Source organism: Lutra lutra, chromosome 3 (genome assembly GCF_902655055.1).
Source record: "Lutra lutra chromosome 3, mLutLut1.2, whole genome shotgun sequence".
Lineage (NCBI taxonomy): Eukaryota > Metazoa > Chordata > Mammalia > Carnivora > Mustelidae > Lutra > Lutra lutra.
Genome location: NC_062280.1, coordinates 118,299,291 through 118,319,703, shown reverse-complemented (window position 1 = coordinate 118,319,703; position 20,413 = coordinate 118,299,291). Strand labels below are relative to the sequence as shown.

General features: G+C 34.5%; 1 protein-coding gene across 2 annotated transcripts in view; it reads right to left on the bottom strand.

The window, feature by feature from the left end:
- Positions 1-1,635: 1,635 nt before the first annotated feature.
- The window catches only part of ZMYM2 (zinc finger MYM-type containing 2), a 119,455-nt gene continuing 100,677 nt past the window's right edge, over positions 1,636-20,413 (bottom strand). For both annotated transcript variants that reach the window (XM_047722853.1, XM_047722854.1), the window contains 4 exons: positions 11,452-11,566; positions 10,304-10,555; positions 9,907-10,027; positions 1,636-8,378 (listed from right to left, as the gene is read on the bottom strand). In XM_047722853.1, the coding sequence (XP_047578809.1) occupies positions 8,186-8,378; positions 9,907-10,027; positions 10,304-10,555; positions 11,452-11,566 (681 nt within the window). In that variant the 3' untranslated portion in view covers positions 1,636-8,185. The remainder of the gene's footprint in view (positions 8,379-9,906; positions 10,028-10,303; positions 10,556-11,451; positions 11,567-20,413) is intronic.

The window sequence follows — 20,413 nt, the reverse complement described above, 5'->3', positions numbered from 1 at the left end:
CAAAACAGTGCTCATGTAAAGAACATATTGCAGTAATTTCCAATAACTAATGTTTCTTGAATCATAAGTAACATCAAGCTGCTTACACTTCTCATGCTGTCAGAAGCTGAAAGCAGCTTCTCCATTCCCATATGTATTTACAGCTGATAGATCTCCCAAACTCAAACTATAGTTCCACCAGTATGTTACAAAGATCAATGCAACTGAATGGCAATCTCCATATTTCAAAACTCATTTACTGCACAATTGAGGAGATCCCATCCAATTTTCAGTTATTAGTAATTAATCTTCAATACAATAACATGTTAAAAGAATCTAATTGCATAAATGCCTTCCATGTGATGAATATGCTTGATCAAAATCATATGGTCATGAGTTGATATCAGTATTTGGCAATATTTATGCTTGAAAAGACACATTCAAAGATGAAATGCACAGAATCTAACAGATGAACATTTGCAATTGATTTTGATGATAGCAAATTAACTTTGACTCCCAATTAAAATAGTTCTTTCCCAAAGAGCATTCCATCCTTCTCAATAGCTCTGTATTAGAAAAAGTTGTACTCAATTATTATGAGTTTTATCAATAAATGAATTTATGGAAATTTAAATATCTACATAACCACCATGTTGCCCAAAATACGGACTCTCTGGTACTTTACAGAAAGTTTGCTGACTCCTAAGCTTAAGGATGGGTAAGTGTTAGAGATTTGAAAAGAGAGGACAAGGCATGAAATAGTAATCTAGGAGAGTGAGACAATGAATGCACTAGAGCAGCATGGGTCATGGTTATCTGTGTCTCTCTCAGGCATACCCTGCTGCAGATGTGCAGCTGAGGGCAGGCAGAGTTAAGTGTTCTAGGTATGGCTATTAATGGCTCTGCTAAGTCCATCTCCATTTAGCCATCTGCCATCTTCCAAAATTTTGCTATATGCTCACCTATTAACTTTTGTCTTGGCATATGCTTATCAAAATCTGTTGCATCATTGAAAAGCTGTTCGTGGATGACTGGGATTGATTTAAAGTATTACCTACTTTCATGTCTGTTAAGAGTAAATGAACAGCAAAAAGGTTAAGGGGGGGGCACATGAACTTTCCCATATAAACGTGCTCCAGCACTGTTCGTGTGGCCCTAGGCTTTACTGATCTTTGAACTGGAGAGAAATCCAACAAATCTCATGGGTTATCACACAAAAAAACACTCCAGTAACTATTGATCTTACTCCCTCTTTAAAAAAAAAAAAAAAAAAAAAAAAAAAAAAAAAGCGCCTCAAATTTATAGAAAACAGGCAGAGAAACAGGTTTATCTCAGATAATCCACATTAGTTTTAACTAGCCACTTACTTAATGGCAAAACGAAAAGCATGAGTCTCCATAGCTCCCAACTCTCTGGAGCTCAATGTGGATAAAATGAAGGGGTATTTGAACACAAAATGGGAGGCTCAAATTATCAAAAAATCTTCCACAGATGGGGAGTTTCCCTTACTGAGTGTCCTAGAGAAGGGCTTTCAAAGTTCAAAGTTTTAACCAGAAAGCATAAGAAATATGTATGTCATCCAATACCCAAATATAAAACAAGTCTCATGAGGAAAACACCTTTATTGTGTTCTATTCCACTAAATTCTATTTTTTAAAATGTATGGGGGCCAATTTTTTGACTGTTGGGTCTCTTGGTTTTTAACCCAGGCATTAAAAATGCAGCTCTGTGACCCACTGTAAATCTTACTAAATCTATCTCCAGGGGATAGGTCAGAAAGAGCATTTTAACAAACTTCAGAAGTCATTTTTAAGTGTCTATATTTTGAACACTACTATCAATCAATACATATATCCCATTCCCCTTTGCCCTCACTGTATACAGAAACTCACTGTATACAGAATAAACTGAAGACACACCCACAGAAACACAACGAAGTGATCAAAGGCATACCAAAAATTAGGTGTGACTCCATGGATCATAGGTCCTATTTAGTTCCTCTATTTTAAAAGTTATTAAATTTCAAAGTATTTATAGTCATTAATTCATTCAACATTTATTAACTAGCATATACCACTAACTTTGCTAAGCACTTGGGATACAGCAGGGAATAAAAAACCTCCCTACCTTCATGAGCTTACATTCTAATGAAATATATTCTGCTGTTGTATGGTGATTAAAAACTGAACTGAAAACACTAATAACCTTGAAGAGCCTTCAGTATGGTAAGATATCACTGCTGTTTTCCAATTTGCATCTATCTCTGCACCCTAAAAGTAGCTGGCACCTCTCCCTTTCCAGAATGGAAATAGATTGGTATAATACAGAAGTCTGGAAGTGTAGTCAGGAATTTAAAAGATGAGCTAAGAGTATGATATTGATAAATACCTTGACTGAATAGGAGTTTGCTTTCTAATACAAGTGATTGTTCTCAGTAAGGCCTGAGACCCTATCTTATTCTTTCATTTCTCCCCAGCTAGACCAAGTCTTTGAGAGGAGGGGCTGGGTGCTATGCTGTATTGTGTTCTCAGCACCAGCTTAATGCGCCTGAAAAAAAAAATCATTTAAGTATTTGTTGAATGAATAAATGACTGGCTCCATGATAGGACTGTAGCTATTCATAAAGGTATATCATATCTATACAGAATTATGCTACAAATATGGATGCAAAATGGAAAGCAAAAGTAAGTTATTTCTAAGTTTCAGAATTCAATAATGGTTCTAGAACTGCTTTATTTATGCCTAAGCATTCCTTGCAGTTTTTTCTTTAAATCTAATATGCAAATTTTATAAAGAGCCTTCAATTACCTCTATCACCACTAAGCAAGAAGAGAAAAAAATACTAGGTATTTTATTAGAAGGAAAATACTAGATAGGACATCAGTTTACTATAGGTCTGCAGTTCCTGTTACCAATTCTGAGATCCAAAAGTCTGAAAATCCAGTTTTTCCTGTTATGACAAAAACTGACCTGAACTACGTAAAGCTTTCTATAGCTGTACAGTTTATTCCAGTTACTGTGAAGTATTTGATCTACTGCTGCATAAACACTGATTATGGAGCACTGCCCCAAGCCCCATTTGTGAGGGTGTTATGTAGTCTATAAGCATATATTATTTTTGAAAATTCTGAATTCCAAATCTCCCATGAGTTTCTGATCAAAGATCATCATTTACTAAAGTGGCATTAACAAAGAAATAAGGCAATCGAAACCCTGTGCTGTATACTATTGCCATCTGCTGACATCAATTTAGAACTACAAATATGTAATCAAAATGGAAAGGTTTTATCTTCAAAAGCGTTTATTATGAAAAAAATCCATAGTGTATTAAGTTAAAAAAGTTTCCTTAATATATTGTACCTTGTTTGTTCCATCCGTACTAGATAACCTAGTTGAATTACTCACCTTGATTCATGCCTTTTAGAATCCTCTGATGCATGAGGCGGGTTCTAAGCTACCTCTTTGGGTGCATTTTTTTTAAAGATTTTATTTGAGAGATAGAGACAGAGATAGGGAGAGCAAGCAAGCATGAACAGGGAGGAGAAGCAGGTTCCCTATTGGACGCAAGGCTCAATCCCAGGTCCCCTGAATCATGACCTGAGCTGAAGGTCACACTTGACCAACTGAGACACTCAGGCGCCCCTCTTTGTGTGCTATTTTTAACTACTCTTGTAATAAGTTGGTCTGAAAGCCAGAGATGAAGACTGATGCCATCAAAACAGAGCCATCAAAATAGTCAAATTGAGCCACTCACTGAGCATTTTTTAACAGAGCTAAAAGCACTATGCAGCAGGTTACAGGAATCTCACAGGAATCTCAGGTTTTATGTAATCACAGGTGGTGACAATTCTATGAAACCTACTCTAGACCATAAAAACCTTTTAGGGTTATTTCTGAGTGTACACCATCATCTCTGCTGTAAACTATCATGCATATATTCTGTTCCCTAAGAGTTAAATGCACCTGTACAGTGTTTCTCTTTTATAACCCACCAACTACAACATTGATGCCTTCTTAATCTTTTCTCTTCCTCCTTAACTAACATGGTTAGCAATAGTTCTTTGGCACAGAGGAAATATGTAAGATCTGCTATTTAAGTTTTATAATAATAAGTTTTCATGTGCTGAATTTACTTCTGAGGAGTTATTTGAATAGGACTTTGAAAAATCAAGACTAACACTCCCTGTGTTAAGGCTATTTTAGGAAAGATCTTTCCCTTCTCCAAGAAAATGTGTGTCTAAATAATCATAAGGCTTCACACAAAAATCTGAAAGATTTACTACTCAAGCCTGAAATCAACTGTGCTTAATTTGAGAATCAGAAATCTAGGCAATACCTTCATTTTACAGATAAAGAAACTGAGGCCCAAATAATTTATGTAGTTGAAAGTCCAAGAAGGAGCTGTAACTGCTCTTTCTACTGCACTACAACAGAAAATAAAATGTGCTCAGTTAGCATTTACACCTGCTTTCCTTCAAAGATACAAAGACCTCCAATGGTAGACCCAAATGGTCTGTAACCCTCTCTTTGGTTCTATTCTTAATTCTTATTTAGAGATTAAATCTCAGTTTCTCTTTGGTCCTTTTCTCAAAAGGCCTAAATTCATGAACTTATTTAACTCAATAATTAATTAGGACACTATCTGCCCAGATTTTAAGGAACAACTTTCTTTTGTCCAGTTCATTATAAGGCAAGGGATCATAGTACCTTATTTCAGGAGTCCCTCTAATCATCTAGCTTCTAAGAAAAAAAAAAAAAAAGTACAAATTGAGACACCACTTTAGATGTCTCTACACTCAGACTCAGACTGATACAGTTAACCTGTTCTGGGTATCAACTTCTAAATGTGTAAGATTTTGTTAATATCATTTTCAAGAATGACAAACCCAAAAACAACAAAAGTACTTAATACGGGAAAACCGCATTAGAAATAGTCCACTCCTAAAAACAAAGTAAAATGGACTAACAAATTCAAAGAACTTCTTTAAAAATGAATAAGGGGCTTATTAAGGGGGGAAATCCAAAAGAATTATAATTTAAAGAAATTTATTCTTTAAAAATATTTTCATGTACACTTTCATGACTATTTTGTTTGAGGGGAACAAGGATATTACCCTACAGTCAGCGTTAGAACATAAGTGACATATGTATAACAATACATTTTGGACGTAACTGGTAAAATAAAAGTGTAAATTTTTATAGTGATTTAAGACTGCAAGATATTTAAGATCTCAGATTAAATGAACCCACAGTAGAGTAGTACAAAACAAAAATTTGCAATTTTATGACTTTGTCATTACTGTAATCTGTAATACTATGCATAAGCAAGTTACCCACGTCCAAATTACTCCATAAATGATGTACCCCATTCCAAATTGGCCAGGACATAGGGAAATTCCATTAGAAAAACAGTGACAAAAGTCTGAATGCACAGTACAATATGCATCTTCTTCCTATCTCAATTATGCTTAACACACTGGTAACAACTCTGTGTAATAAAAGTATTTTTATGGCCAAAAAAGAAAAAAAAAAGTTGAGCTTCTTGCCTAGAAAAATCCTTTAATGTCTTATTATTACCTAATACAGTATATAACCTAAAAATTGTGCTAATGAAGATTCAATTTGCATGGGAAAGTCAACCTTATCAGTATGAATAAAAACTTCGGATTCATTTAAAATGGCAAAATCTTCCGAACAAAAAAATATAGCATCTCCAGTAGATATCTAAAGACAATAAGTTATATTTACAGGATGCTATAATCAGAAATCACTTAAAAGCAAAAAGAAACTGCTACCATTTCACTGTCTTTTTTCTCAGCAGTCAGCTATGACCACACAAACTAAGGACATCCAGGAACTGATGAAATGTATTCTAGGTCAAATAAGTTTCAGAGAACAGACAATTCTTATAAAGTTTTTTTTTTTTCCTTTTCCCCCTGAGAGTCAAGTTAATTAATCCTTAGATTGCATTCAAGACAAAAACAAGAGCTCTAAATCCTCAATCATGTTAAGATCAAAATTATGTAGACATTCTGTTTAGGAAAGCTAAAATGTACAATAAAGGAAATGTAAATAGCAAGACAAGGTGTTTAATAGTAGTACCACGGCAGAAATGTATGGTATTTGGTAGAATTAATGTTAAATGACATTTGGGGCAAACATTATTGCTTGATGGAATATAGCACCACTTTGAAGAATAAAAGATGGTTAGGATTAACCACCTTTTAATCAACAATACGCATTTATAGGAAAAGTGCTTGAAGTACTTCCGGAAAAAGGGGAAATTTTTGTAGTATATATTTTAAATATGTTACCCACTTTTCTTCATTAAACAGACAATGAGCAATCTTTTTAGTAAAGTAGTATCAGATTTGCTACTGTCAGTCTGATTATCAAATCAACAAATATAAAATTAAGGGACAGAAATGTTATTCAGACTTATAAAAACAAATTAGAACATTATAAAGTGATTTTATGCCAAAAACATTTCTGCTACTTATTGCTTAAATATACAGTGATTACAAGTGTGAAGTTTTCCATATCATGATTGCGAAAACTTTTTCTGAATGCTAACATTTATCCTAAGCAAGAGAGAAATATCTAAGGGACATGTAGACATTGCCTAACCACTGTGGAAAATAGCCCAAATTCCCCCCAATAATTTTAAAAAACTAATCTCACCATGGTGAGTCAGGAATCAGAAACAAGACAATATGATTAACACACATGCTCTATGAAGTCAGCCAAACAATTTCTTTACAATAATTTGCAGCTAGCATTTTGCTCAGTCTTTATAAAGTAGGATTTTAAGTAAACTTCCTTGTTCTAAAAGAAAAGGTCTGAACAGATAAACTGCTATGCAGAAGCACAAAGTTTTTTAATGCAATCTTCTATAAGAAGTAATTAAATTTTAAAAGCCAAACAATCTAACATCGAATGTGATTTCCCTCAAGATATACTTTATCTTATCCATCAGTTTCTCTGTTCTTTAATCATCTGAAATATCAGAATTACTACACTGGTAATCTCCATAGTAAAATGTGATACTATCTTATCTAAACTAGCTTGACTTTCTATAACAACTATTTTGGGAGTGGCATTTCTAAAAATAATTTTATCCAACATATGCATCGGTCATATTTGAAGGCAATACAAAAATCCTAATAAAATTGGTTAAGTTTTAGAGTACTTCTCAGATACTGCAACATGATCTCTATCTTTGGGGGGTGGGGAGAGAAAAAAAAAATCAAAGTTCTATAAATGAATGGGATTTTAAATACTTATGGTTGGCATAGAAAACAGAATTCTGTACTTTCACTGGACATTTTTACAAAGAAAATGTCTCAATGGTCATGTTTTCAACATCATTCTTCATATATATATACACATACACATATATACATACATATATACATATATGTGTATGTGTGTATATGTGTGTGTGTGTATATATATATATATATATATATATGTTTTTTGTTTTTTTTTAATTATTGACTGGGGTGATGCAGAAAGCCACAAATGAGAAAAGGACACTAAGGTTTTAATAAGGGGAACAAAAAGTTGTTTTCACCAGTATAGATTCACATTACAGTACACCAATATTGACAGCATTCTCTTGTCTATTTTTGGTACAGAAGATGGCATCTCTCTACATAACCTTGTAAGGCTTCAGTAACTGAAATATAAAGAAAACAAAACAAACAAAACCCCCCAAAACAAAACAAAAAACCCAGCCTATTAGTTTACAGTTTATTTTAAAAATTCTGAAAGACACTGCAAGTTCTAAACTTTTAGTAGTGCTACCCATACACAACCATCTGGTCAAGAACCCAGTAAAAGAGCCTCCTTTCAAGGAAGCCTTGCAACAGTAGAGTTGTGCAATATGGATGTTTCTTACTACAAGAAAAAAATTATACATGGCACATTCTCATTCGTATTTTGTAATGTAAAAAGTTACAAACATACCTAATCAAATAAATAATAATAAAAAAAGAATTTGAATGTATTTGTTAAGTATCCTAAAACCACTACATAGAATAATGGCAACTTTCACTCACAGATTATTTACATGGTAATACCCAGTGTGGGTACACTGCTACAAAACTCAAAACAAGGAGTAAACTTGAAATGTTTCCATAATAAAGACCTAGCAGCATGACTATCTAATGCTGTTTTATCCCGATTGCTTCTGAAATGTTCCTTTTTAGTCTGTGTCTTCATCCAGTTCATAATTGTCTTTATCATAAATATCTTTTACTAAAAGAACCCGTACAAGCATATTTTCCAAGGTGTTTCGGTCCAGTGAAGTAGATGTGTACCAGACAGGACTATCTGTAGAACTAGAGCATTCTGGTTGCAAATAAAAAACATCCATTCTCTGATTAAGATTCTGTGGGCTTTGGGAGAAAGGAGAAAGTCAATTTCACAGTATATACAAAATTCCCCACAACTTTCTTTTCTTCTTCCAAGAATAATTCCATGACTACTAACAATATTATATGGTCCAACCACAGCTCATTACTTACATTAAATATTCTATCATTAAGATATTTTGAAAGTTAATTTCTGTGATGAAAGATTATCTTCCCACCATAATTTAAAGTGAATTCAAAACACCATTAACAGAAACAATATTTTTAATCATTATTTTAATACTGCCATTAAATAAGTAAAATGCTGCACTGCAGTTATAATTCTAAGACGATTAATCATTAACATGCATCCCAGCTTCAGAGATAGTAAAATCTGAAAAATGTCTTAAAAAAATCAATGAAATATGGTAGCTTATAAAATTACCTAACATCACTATACAATAGGAATTTTAATTTTTAAAATATCAACAAGATTATTGTAAGATAGGGATTTCCAACTAATAATAATAAATAATTTCTAACTAATAAAACAACTAATGTAAGATAGGGATGCCAACTAATTTCCAAATAATAATAATAACTTACAACTAACTGTAAGATACGGATTTCCAACTACCACTGGAAGATAGGACACTGTTGCTGCCAAACAGGGCCACGCCAAACTACTGTCAGAATCGTTACTATTATCTATAAATAACACCACTGCTTTCGTGAGTTCTTAAGAACTAACCGGGGGGCCTAATTATAATTTATAAAACTTTACCTAAGACAATACAGTTGGTTCATACCAACCCTCTGAAAATTAAAGGGTTCATATATAAAGCAACAGACAAGCTTAAAATTTATTATCTCTAAACATGTCACTGGTTTAAAATTTTCTAAAATGTCTTTGGTTTTAGGCTAACAGGAAAAAGTAGTAGTACTGCTGAAAAGTAATGTACTTTTAGAACACTGTATCTTTTAGACCTTCTTAAAGGAACATTTTTGCTTAAATGTTAAGTATTCCATTTTCATCTCCACCTATCCATTCTACCTTTCAATATACCTTTTACCAGGGTTGTGGTCAAGTTATAGCTTGTCACTTGTTTGTGTCAAGTTTTATACCACTAAACTATATACTATAAATAAATAATACTATGTAACCATTTATTTATATATAGTATATGGCTGCTTTCTGGCTATAACGGCAGAATGGAGTAGCTGCAGAAGATGCTCTATAGCCCAAAAAAGCCTAAAATATTTACCATCTGATCTTTTACAAAAAAAGTTTGTGCTCTATGTATGCTTTATATAATCACTGGGATTGCTGATTTAAAGATGACAATAATAGTAGTAATTTCATTAGTAGATAACAATTTCTTAACATATGCTTGAATCCTAAAGTATGAAGTATAAGCTGGGTATTTTATAATAATGAGACTACAAACATTAGCTGTGAGAAGAGAGAAAAATCTAAAAAAGATCAGTGAAAAATAGTCACCTCTTGGTAAGTTAAATTCAAGGCAACTAACCTATACTACCATTTAAAAAATTAAAAATCATTAACACTTACCTTTTAGACAAATAGCATTCAAACATTTTCACAGGACATCTAGAAGGATTGGCTGTATTTTCAATTTGTTCAAATACTGGCTCATCATCTTCATGTTTTCTTTTTCCAGTAGTAATTTTATCTAAAAAAATAAAAGTTATATAAATTTCTTAAAACCAATCTTGAAGAAAGATAGTACTATTCATTCCTAGTATCTATTGTACCAAATATGTGGCTTCCAGTAATTCACCATTTTTCAAACAAAATGAACTAAGACATTTTAAGAATATATAAGTTGTCTTACTTTATGAAAATGGCAGTCCTTAGATTCTTAACAAGTGACCTAATACAGTCTTTATTAAGGCAAAGTTAGGCTATCCTTCCCACAGACAATCCAAAAATAAAAATGTCACACTACCTTCATTATCTGTTCCACATAAGGAAGACACTTGGTATCGAAGACATGCTTTGTTTTCCATTGTTAGAGGATTTTTTTTCCAGTGCCTAAATACAGTGCCAAAGGAAAGTCTTAAGTGTTGTTCCACTGTTTTCAGGCCAAAATACTTAGTATTAAAGTAGAACAGGGTATTCAGAAGAGCTACTGGAGAGTGTGATCCTAGTTGTTTTATCCTCCAGAGATAATCTTCTTCAACTCGAGAAAATATTGACCCTTAAATAGAAGTATTTTTAAAGAATTACAATAAATAAAACAATTTTCACTTAACCATCTAGAAAAAATAAAGTTAATTCAAGAACAAACCTATTTCAATCCTCTATTCACACCAGGTTAAAACTGGAATGAATTTCAGAATTACCTATGCAACTCTTTAACAAAAGAGGCTAGGGAACAAACCAGACTATGGAACTAGCATCTCTGGAGTAAGGGACTAGATGTTTGCTTCTGTTCTTCTGTAGGACAAGCACACAATGGTCAGAAAGGAATTTAAATCTGCAGAATTCCTGAAAAAAATAGGTGATTTCTATTCACAAACACATTTTCTCCACACATCTAAAACAGATTTCTTAGAGAAATTTGTATCACAATATCCCCTGGAAGGCTTAAGAAATAAACATCCAGTGTCTTACTCCAGAGAAAGTTGGTCGTATTCATTACAAATTTCTTCATAAGCAGTAGTTATCAACTACATTCATTTCTAATTCAACAAAAGATGAACAGATGAATTCATGAATAAGTACACTGAAAAATATGCTATCTAATTTAAATTATTTAATTATTTTTAATATACTATCTGTAAAAATAAAAATACCAGTAGCAAGGCAACACTTTTATTTACAAGGCATTAGCCGGGTACCTGAGTGGCTCAGTTGGTTAAGCATCCAACTCTTGATTTCAGCTTAGGTCATGATCGCATGAGAGTTCATGAGATGGGAGCCCTGCATCTGGCTCCACACTTAGTGGATAGTCTGCTTGATATTCTCTTTCCCTCTCTCTCTACCCTTCTTCCCCTCGCCCAGCCCCTGCTCACATGCACGCATGCACACGCACTCTCTCTAAAATAAATTAATAAATCTTCTTAAAAAATAAAATAAAAAAAAGAGCATTACCATCTGGAAGTATGCTGGGTTGCCAACTTCGGAGTATTTTATTCAATTCTTGCTCAAATGTTTGGTATCCTGGATCAATAAATATGTTGTCTTTTCGATTACTACCACACAAGTACTACAATAAAAAAAAAATTTTCTTGAAGGAAAACCAGCTAATTATAAATAGTGAATATATTACTTATATTCTGTATGTCTTAAGAAAGAAATCTTATGTTTAGGATAAATAAAACAGACATACTAACACAACAAGGGTGATTACTGGCTTTATCTATATATCTAGAAATCATAAGCAATCAAAATTACCAATTACTCTGTTGCCTAAAAAACCCAAAGACGAAATACACACCAAAGAATCCAGAACATAAGAACTGGGAGAAATCATCAGTATGTCAGATAAAAACAGAGCATCTGGCTCCAATTTTTATTATACAGCACATGGAGAAAACAAAATTAGACTTTCCAGTAAGAGTAATTTAATTATTGATTAAAGAAAAATTCTGAATGGTACAGATGGGATGAAATATTCTGTAGCTGCCTGAGGATCTCTTCTAGCACTCTTTGGTAAGCGAATACTTGTTTACTTATTGCCTCTCTTTAACTCTTGTGAGCCAGACAAATTTATGGCTGTTAAGTTACTATGATAAATCTTACCAGTGAGGGTTATTAAAGAATGATTTAAACACTAAAGTTTGCGAAGTCCATCTACAATATAATCTTTAAAAAGGCAAAAGTAAAATGTATGACAATACTAGCACAAAGAATGGGAGGCAGGAGTTGGGAAACTTACACTATTGTAAGGCTCATACATTATACATAAAGAGGTGCAATCATTTTTGAGGTATATAATGAACTGAAATGCATATTATAAATCCTAGGGCAACCACTACAAAAAACTTAAAAGGCATAAATAAACCAATAGTGGAAATAAAACAGAATCAGAAAAATAATTAAAAAAAAAAAGCAGAGAAAGAAAAAGGAAACAAAACAAAAACCCCACAAAGAACAGCTATAACAAATATAAAACAACCAGGGGGACGGATTTGCATCCAATGTTAGCTGTGACTACAATGAGTATAAAAGGTCTAAACCAGGTGGCAAACTAGAGTCTTTGAGCCAAACTGGTTGACTGCCTATTTTTGTCAATAGAGTTTTCTTGAAACATGGACAAAACTGATGTTTGCATACTGCCCCGCTCTACTTTCATACTATAGTGGCAGAGTTGAATGGGTGTATGACACAGATCAGTGTGGCCCACAAAGACAAAATAAAACATTTACTGTCTTTTATTAAAAGGAAAAAAAGGGCATCTGGGTGGCTCAGTGGGTTAGGCCTCTGCCTTCAGCTCGGGTCTTGATCTCAGGGTCCTGGGATGGAGTCCCGCCGTCGGGCTCTGCTCAGTGGGGAGCCTGCTTCCTCCTCTGTCTCTCTGCCTGCCTCTCTGCCTACTCGTGATCTCTATCAAATAAATAAATACAATCTTTAAAAAAAAAAAAAAAGGAAAAAAAAGTTTGTTGGTCTAAACAAACCATGATAAGATTGGTCAACTGGATTAAAATTTAAGGGGGGAAAAAAAAAAAAAGCCAAGCCCAACAATACGCTGCCTTCAAGACACCTACTTAATTTTTTTTTTTTTAAAGTAATCGCTACACCCAACATGGGACTTGGACTCACAAGCCCAAGATGAAGAGCTGCGTACTCTTCCAACTAAGCCAGTGAGGAGCCCCAAGACACCAACTTTAAATATGTAAACACGGGTAAATGAAAAGTAAAAGGATGAAAAAATATATACAATGTACTTAGGGCCTTGGGTGGCTCAGTCAGTTAAGCATCTGCCTTCAACTAGGGTCAAGATCTCAGGGTCCTGGGATCAGGGCCCATGTAGGGACTCCCTGCTCAGTGGGGAGTCTGTTTCTCCCTCTCCCTCTGTCCCTCCCCCCACTTACGCTTTCTCTTTCCAATAAATAAAATCTTTAAATAGGCCAACAGACACAAGAAAAAATGCTCCACATCACCCGGCATCAGGGAAATGCAAATCAAAACCACAATGAGATATCACCTCACACCAGTCAGAATGGCTAAAATTAACAAGTCAGGAAATGACAGATGCTGGCGAGGGTGCAGAGAAAGGTGAACCCTCCTACACTGTTGGTGGGAATGCAAGCTGATGCAACCACTCTGGAAAACAGCATGGAGGTTCCTCAAAAAGTTGAAAATAGAGCTACCCTATGACCCAGCAATAGCACTACTGAGTATTTACCCCAAAGATACAAACGCAGTGATCCGAAGGGGCATGTGCCCCTGAATGTTTATAGCAGCAATGTCCACAATAGCCAAACTATGGAAAGAACCTAAATGTCCATCAACAGATGAATAGATAAAGAAGATGTGGTGTATATATAAAATGGAATACTATGCAGCCATCGAAAGAAATCAAATCTTGCCATTTGCGACGACGTGGATGGAACTAGAGGGTACTGTGCTTAGCGAAGTAAGTTAATCAGAGAAAGACAACTATCATATGATCTCCCTGATATGAGGAAGTGGAGATGCAACGTGGGGGGTTTGGGGGGTAGGAAAAGAATAAATGAAACGAGATGGGATTGGGAGGGAGACAAACTGTAAGAAATTTTTTTTTTTTTAAAGATTTTATTTATTTATTTGACAGAGAGAGATCACAAGCTGGCAGAGAGGCAGGTAGAGAGAGAGGAGGAAGCAGGCTCCCTGCTGAGCAGAGAACCCGATGCGGGGCTCGATCCCAGGACCCTGAGATCATGACCTGAGCCGAAGGCAGCGGCTTAACCCACTGAGCCACCCAGGCGCTCCAAACTGTAAGAAATTCTTAATCTCACAAAACAAACTGAGGGTTGCTGGGGGGGGGGGGGGGGGGGGGGGGCCTGTCGGAAGAGGGTAGTGGATGGACATTGGAGAGGGTATGTGCTATGGTGAATGCTGTGAAGTGTGTAAACCTGGCGATTCACAGACCTGTACCCCTGGGGCTAAAAATGCATTATATGTTTATTAAAAAATAAAAGAATTAATTAAAAAAAATAAAAATAAAAATTTTTTTGAAGTCTCTTAAAATATATATACACACACACACTCACATACACATACCAGGTACTAATCAAAAATCAGACTAGCATATCATTCATCTGAACTGATCTAACATTAGCCCTCCGAGTCAGAAGGAAGATTAACCAGCATAATTTCAAAATGGCAGAACAAAAATTCCTAACTAATGCCTTTCAGTTAGGATGCAAACCAAACGCCTGACAATCAATGAAGTAACAATGTCAGATCCCTCCCCCGCTTTTGGGTTAGTCAGAGAACAGGATTTCTATCATTTCCTAATCTGGAAATTCTCAGTTATTATTGTAGCATTAATTTCAAATATAATATCACAATTCAACCTATTTAATGGGATTATAAATAGTTGTTGGGTGTTTTTTGTTTGTTTAATTTTACCGTTGTTTTTTAAGTAGACTCCAAACCTAGCCGGGAGCTCAATTTGTGGCTTGAATTCACCAGCCTGAGATAGAGACCTGAGCTGAGATCAAGAGTTTTACACTTACTGTAAACTCTGCACACTTACTCACCAATTGAGCCACTCAGGCACACCTACAAATAGTTTTTTTTTTAGTGCGGTTCCTAGACATTTTTAAAATGTAACCTTAGGGGGCACCTGGGTGGCTCAATGGGCTAAAGCCTCTGCCTTTGGCTCAGGTCGTGATCCTGGGGTCCTGGGATCGAGCCCTGCATCGGGCTCTCTGCTCGGCGGGGAGCCTGCTTCCTCCTCTCTCTCTGCCTGCTTCTCTGCCTACTTGTGATCTCTCTCTGTCAAATAAATAAATAAAATCTTTTTAAAAAAATGTAAACTTAGTACATATTATATAAAACAATCACAAAAATGAAATCCCCATGTCTGAAACAGCAATTTGTATCTTTTGTTCTTAACATAAAGCAGCATACATAATTTAAAAAAAAGAGGGAAGTGATCCTGAAATATTTTTCAGCTATAAGTCAAGCAACAGGGGAAAGCACTTTCTACGTACATTCAGAAACTTAAAAATAACAAGCCAAAAATTAGGCTCTCAGCTCAGCTCTACTACAAGTAGCTCCTAAATGATGTGCCAACACTCAGTCCTTCTGAAGAGGCTTCTCTGGCAATCCCTGATGAATTAAAAGATTTGGTCCTCTTATTGGTACAGAAGGAATGACAATAAGCTTTATGAGTCACTGCTATAGTATGGGAAGGGATACTAACTACATTATGGTTGTTTTTTCCATTAAAGGCAGTCCCAATTTACAAATACCTAATTCACACAATTTATGAACACCTAATCTGCCCCAACACCAAAGGCCAATAACTTCTGCTTTTCAGAAACGAAGGAGAAGCCATCAAAGACAGCAGCACCTTCTAGAAAGTAACCCTAAAGAAAATGTCCTGATGGGCCAGGGCTGTCTGAAGAGTAGCAATCTTAATCAAAAACTATCCTCACAGGGGGTGCACCTGGGTGGCTGTCAATTAAGTGTCTGACTCTTGGTTTTGGTTCAGGTCATGATCTCAGGGTCCTGAGACGGAATGCTACCCTGGGCTCTGCCCTCAGTGTAAAGTCTGCTTGAGATTCTCTCTACCTCTCCTCTGCCCCTCCCCCTACACTCACACACGTGCACACTCCAAAATAAATCTTTAAAAACAAACAAACAAAAAAAAACAAGCAAAGAGCAAAGTAAACATAACCCATAATTAATTTAGCTATAAATCAGCAGCCCTAGTGTTTCAATATTATTCCAACCCTCAGCTGCAAGAAAAAATACTTCCAAGAAAAAAATATTGAGTACAATCTTTAAAAATGCTTAAAATCTTTTCATGTTTCACACCCTGGATAAAATACAAAGTCTAAACATTTTTATCAATGAATATGGGCCCTCTGCTATATGACTCTTACCTACTTCATACTCCACCCCAGCCCCAAACCTCTTTACACTCCACATTCTACATTCTAGGCATGCCAAGTAGTTCCTGGAAAACTGTACCCTGGTATATATTTTTCTGTCTTCTTGGAATGCCATTGTTCTTCCTTCATCCTTCCTGCCTATAATTTCTATATCTATTTCAAAGCTCAGTTTAAAGGTCGTCAACACTGTTCTATTTTCTCAGATTACATCCTTAGAATCAATTAGTCCCACTTCTGTGCCACCAACATACCATACCAAGAGAACAACGCTGTTTAAATACCATTTGTTTATGTATTTCAAATCCTTGAACAGAGCATATTATGGCTTTCAAATCAAACTGCTTACCAGATTCAAAACATGTAAGCTATATAACCTTGGGTAAGCTACTTAACTTCCCTACATTCACCAAAAACCGGTAAGAATAATAGTAAGGTTGTGCAGAGGATTAAATGACATGTTAAGCTGTTAGCACTATGCATAGAAAGCAGTAAGTAGTCAAAAGAAGTCATCTCAAATATCTACTCCTATGTTCAGAAGTCAGTATAAAATAAGCACTTAATAGTTCCCGGAAGAAACCAATGAAATAAGGATTACCAAAACTGAATGTATTACACCACTGCTATGAAATATAAGGCAAATTCTTAAGGCCCTTCTGAATCAAAGAAAGATTAAATATGTTTTAAAATGTTGTACGTATTTTAATACAATTTAACTATCAATAAAAGCATTTATATTGAACTCAAATTAACAAGACCTAAGTGAGTTTACTGTTTTTAAATTGAGTAAATAGAGTTCTAACACTTGTTTTAAAAAGAAAAAAATAGGGGCAACTGGGTGGCTCAGTGGGTTAAAGCCTTTGCCTTCAGCTCAGGTCATGACCCCAGGGTCCTCCAATCGAGCCCCACAGGCTCTCTGCTCAACAGGAAGCTTGCCTCCCCCTTTCTCTCTGCCTGCCTCTCTACCTACTTGTGATCTCTGTCTGTCAAATAAATAAATAAATACTGAACATCAAATACCAAAAGCAAATAAATATGAATTTTGGAAAAGTATTACTGCATAAATCAAAGTAAATCTTCCTTTCAAGAATATTTGTATCAGGGGCACCTGGGTGGCTCAGTGGGTTAAAGCCTCTGCCTTCAGCTCAGGTCATGATCTGCTCAGCAGAGAGCCTGCTTCCTCCTCTCTCTCTGCCTGCCTCTCTGACTACTTGTGACCTCTCTCTCTGTCAAATAAATAAAAAATATCTTAAAAAAAAAAAAAGCAATCATAAAAAAAAAGAATATTTGTGTCAGTGTTACTTAAAAAAAAAAAAAAGAAAAAAATGATAATCCCTCCAAATAAGAAATCTTGGAAAAATTTTTAGAAAACGAGAATATCTAGAATCAACAAGGAATTCTCACAAATGGAGTTAAACAACCGAACAATAAAGGGGAAATTCACATAAAAGCAAATTCAAATGGCCAAAATAAAAAAAGATCCTCATCCTTTTGGAAAGCAATCTGGTTATATCTTTTAAAAATAAAAAATACACTTTTATGATCCAATAATAATACCCTTTCAGAAATCTTATCTCATAGAAATATAAGCACCAGTTCTTTAGGATAATTATGTTTTGGGGAAGAAAGATATACATTGTTTATAATAGCAAAATTTTAGGAAACAAAGGGAATACGTGTCATTGTTGAAATGTTTAAATTAAATGAGGCATGAAATGTAATACAGTTAAGCCTGTTCAGCTGTCTTAGAGGGACTGCTACAATATACTAGGAAACTACAGTACAAAGTGATTAATATGGTTCCATGTTCTTAGTTGCCAAACTAGTATATCTTTTGCAATGTTCATTAAAAAAAAAAACACACAAAGAAGCATACACATCTAGCTAACTGTGATGAGGTGAGGAGGATTCAGGAAAAGGGTATTTAACAATTCCACTGACAATACATTTGGAGTGAGGGGCATGAGTTTACTTGTGTAAGGTAGTGGATAAAAGAATAATCATGATTGTGGGATTTCATATACTTTTTGTTTTTAAAAATAATCATTATTTCTTAGACAGTCTATGGGAAAATCAGCTACTTTGTAAGGGAGGGGAAAAAAAATGCTATGCTCCCCTTTTATACAGTACCCAGTTAAACATCTGTAATTACATTTAACTCCTCAGTATACAATGCAAAAGTGGCTACACATTTACCTATGTATATTCATAAGCCTTAGTCCTCACAAATGAAGATGCTATTCCTTCTATAAACATAATCTAAAAAAAATCATACATCTTCAACATTATTTTTTGTCAGATGTGAACAAAATTAATAAATGCAACAGTTAAATATGCAAAACCTTCCAAAAATAGCTTCTATTTCTGTACATATCCTTGAAGTAACATTAAACAGCAATGATTTCCAGAAAGTATATTTTACCTTTACACTGAGTTTTAGGATTATTTTTAAAGCTGCTTATAAATACCATGTAGTCTTTCATAAAATTAAACCAAGTCTGTAAAAATGTCTAATGATGAGAATAGTAAAAAAAATTTTTTTTCAATTATACTAAAAACACACACACAAAAAAAATCTATCATTAACCATTTTTAAAGTGAGTTCAGCAGTTAAAAAATTTTTTGAGTTAACATTTTTAGTTCATACACAGAACCTGTTTTAAAAAAGGAGGGAATTCTGAAATACGCTACAAAATGGATAAACTTTGAGGGTATTATGCTATGTGCAATAAACCAGTCACAAAAAGAGTAATACTGTATGATGTCACTTATACAAGATACCTAGAGTACTCAATGTTACAGAGACAGAAAATGGAATGGTGATTGCCAAGGGCTGAGAGAGAGGAGAAATGAGGAGTTATTGTCTAATGGGTAAAAAGTTTCAGTTTTTCAAGATGAAGAGTTATCAGGATGAATGGTGGTAATGTTCACACAGAATTACAAATGCACTCAATACCACTGACTTGTACACTTAGAAACAAGACAGTTAAGTTTTATGCTACATTTTTTTACCACAATAAAAAAATTTTGGAAAAAAAAAACAACTAATTTATAATCATTCATTAATAATCCATTTAGCTCTAAAACCTCTAACAGTAATTGGAGTTCTAATATTTACATAATCCAGTCAATAAGAAGCAATCCAGAGATTCAACTTCCTGTATAGGGTTATAAGGAAGCCAGCCAATTCTCTTTACTTTAAGGAAGGAATAATACCAATTACCACAAATTCTTTCTGAAAATAGGAGGAAGGAACACTTCCCCATTCATTTAATGAGGCCAATGGTATCATCCCAATACCAAAGCCAGGGAAAACATGGACTAGTACCCTCCATGAACTTCTGCAATGTCATTAAACAATAAAAAGCAAGTCTAATCAGCCATACATAAAAAAGATGATATATCATTATCAAATGGAAGCTCTCTCAGAAATTCAAGGTTGATTTAATATCTGAAAACTAACTGATATGCCATCATTAATAGAATAAGGGAGAAAAACCGTATTATTTTCTCAGCAGATGCAGAAAAAGCAGCTGACAAAATTCAACAATTTATGATAAAAACTCTCAGCAATATTAACTAACTAGAACTTAAATAAAAATTCGAAAGAAAAAAAAATAAAAACCTAAGCAACAAAATAAAAACCTAAGAAGAATTTTCAGCCAGCTAGGAACAGAAGAGAACTTCCTTGACAGGCAACATCGTACTTAATAGTGGAGGACCTTCACCCAAGAATTAGAAACAAGGTAAAGGTTTCTACTCTCACCACTAGCATTAAGTGTTGGGAGGAGGCCTGAGATCCCTAATCGATGTAATAAGACAAGAAAAAGAAAACATGGAGATAAGAAAGAAAGAGGTAAAACTGTCTCTATTCATAGACAACATGATTATATATGTAGAAATTTCTAAGAAAAAAAAAAAAGCACGTACTAGAACTAATAGTGAATTGGTATATACAGAATATTAGATGAATATACAAAAATCAATTGTATTTCTACATGCAAGTT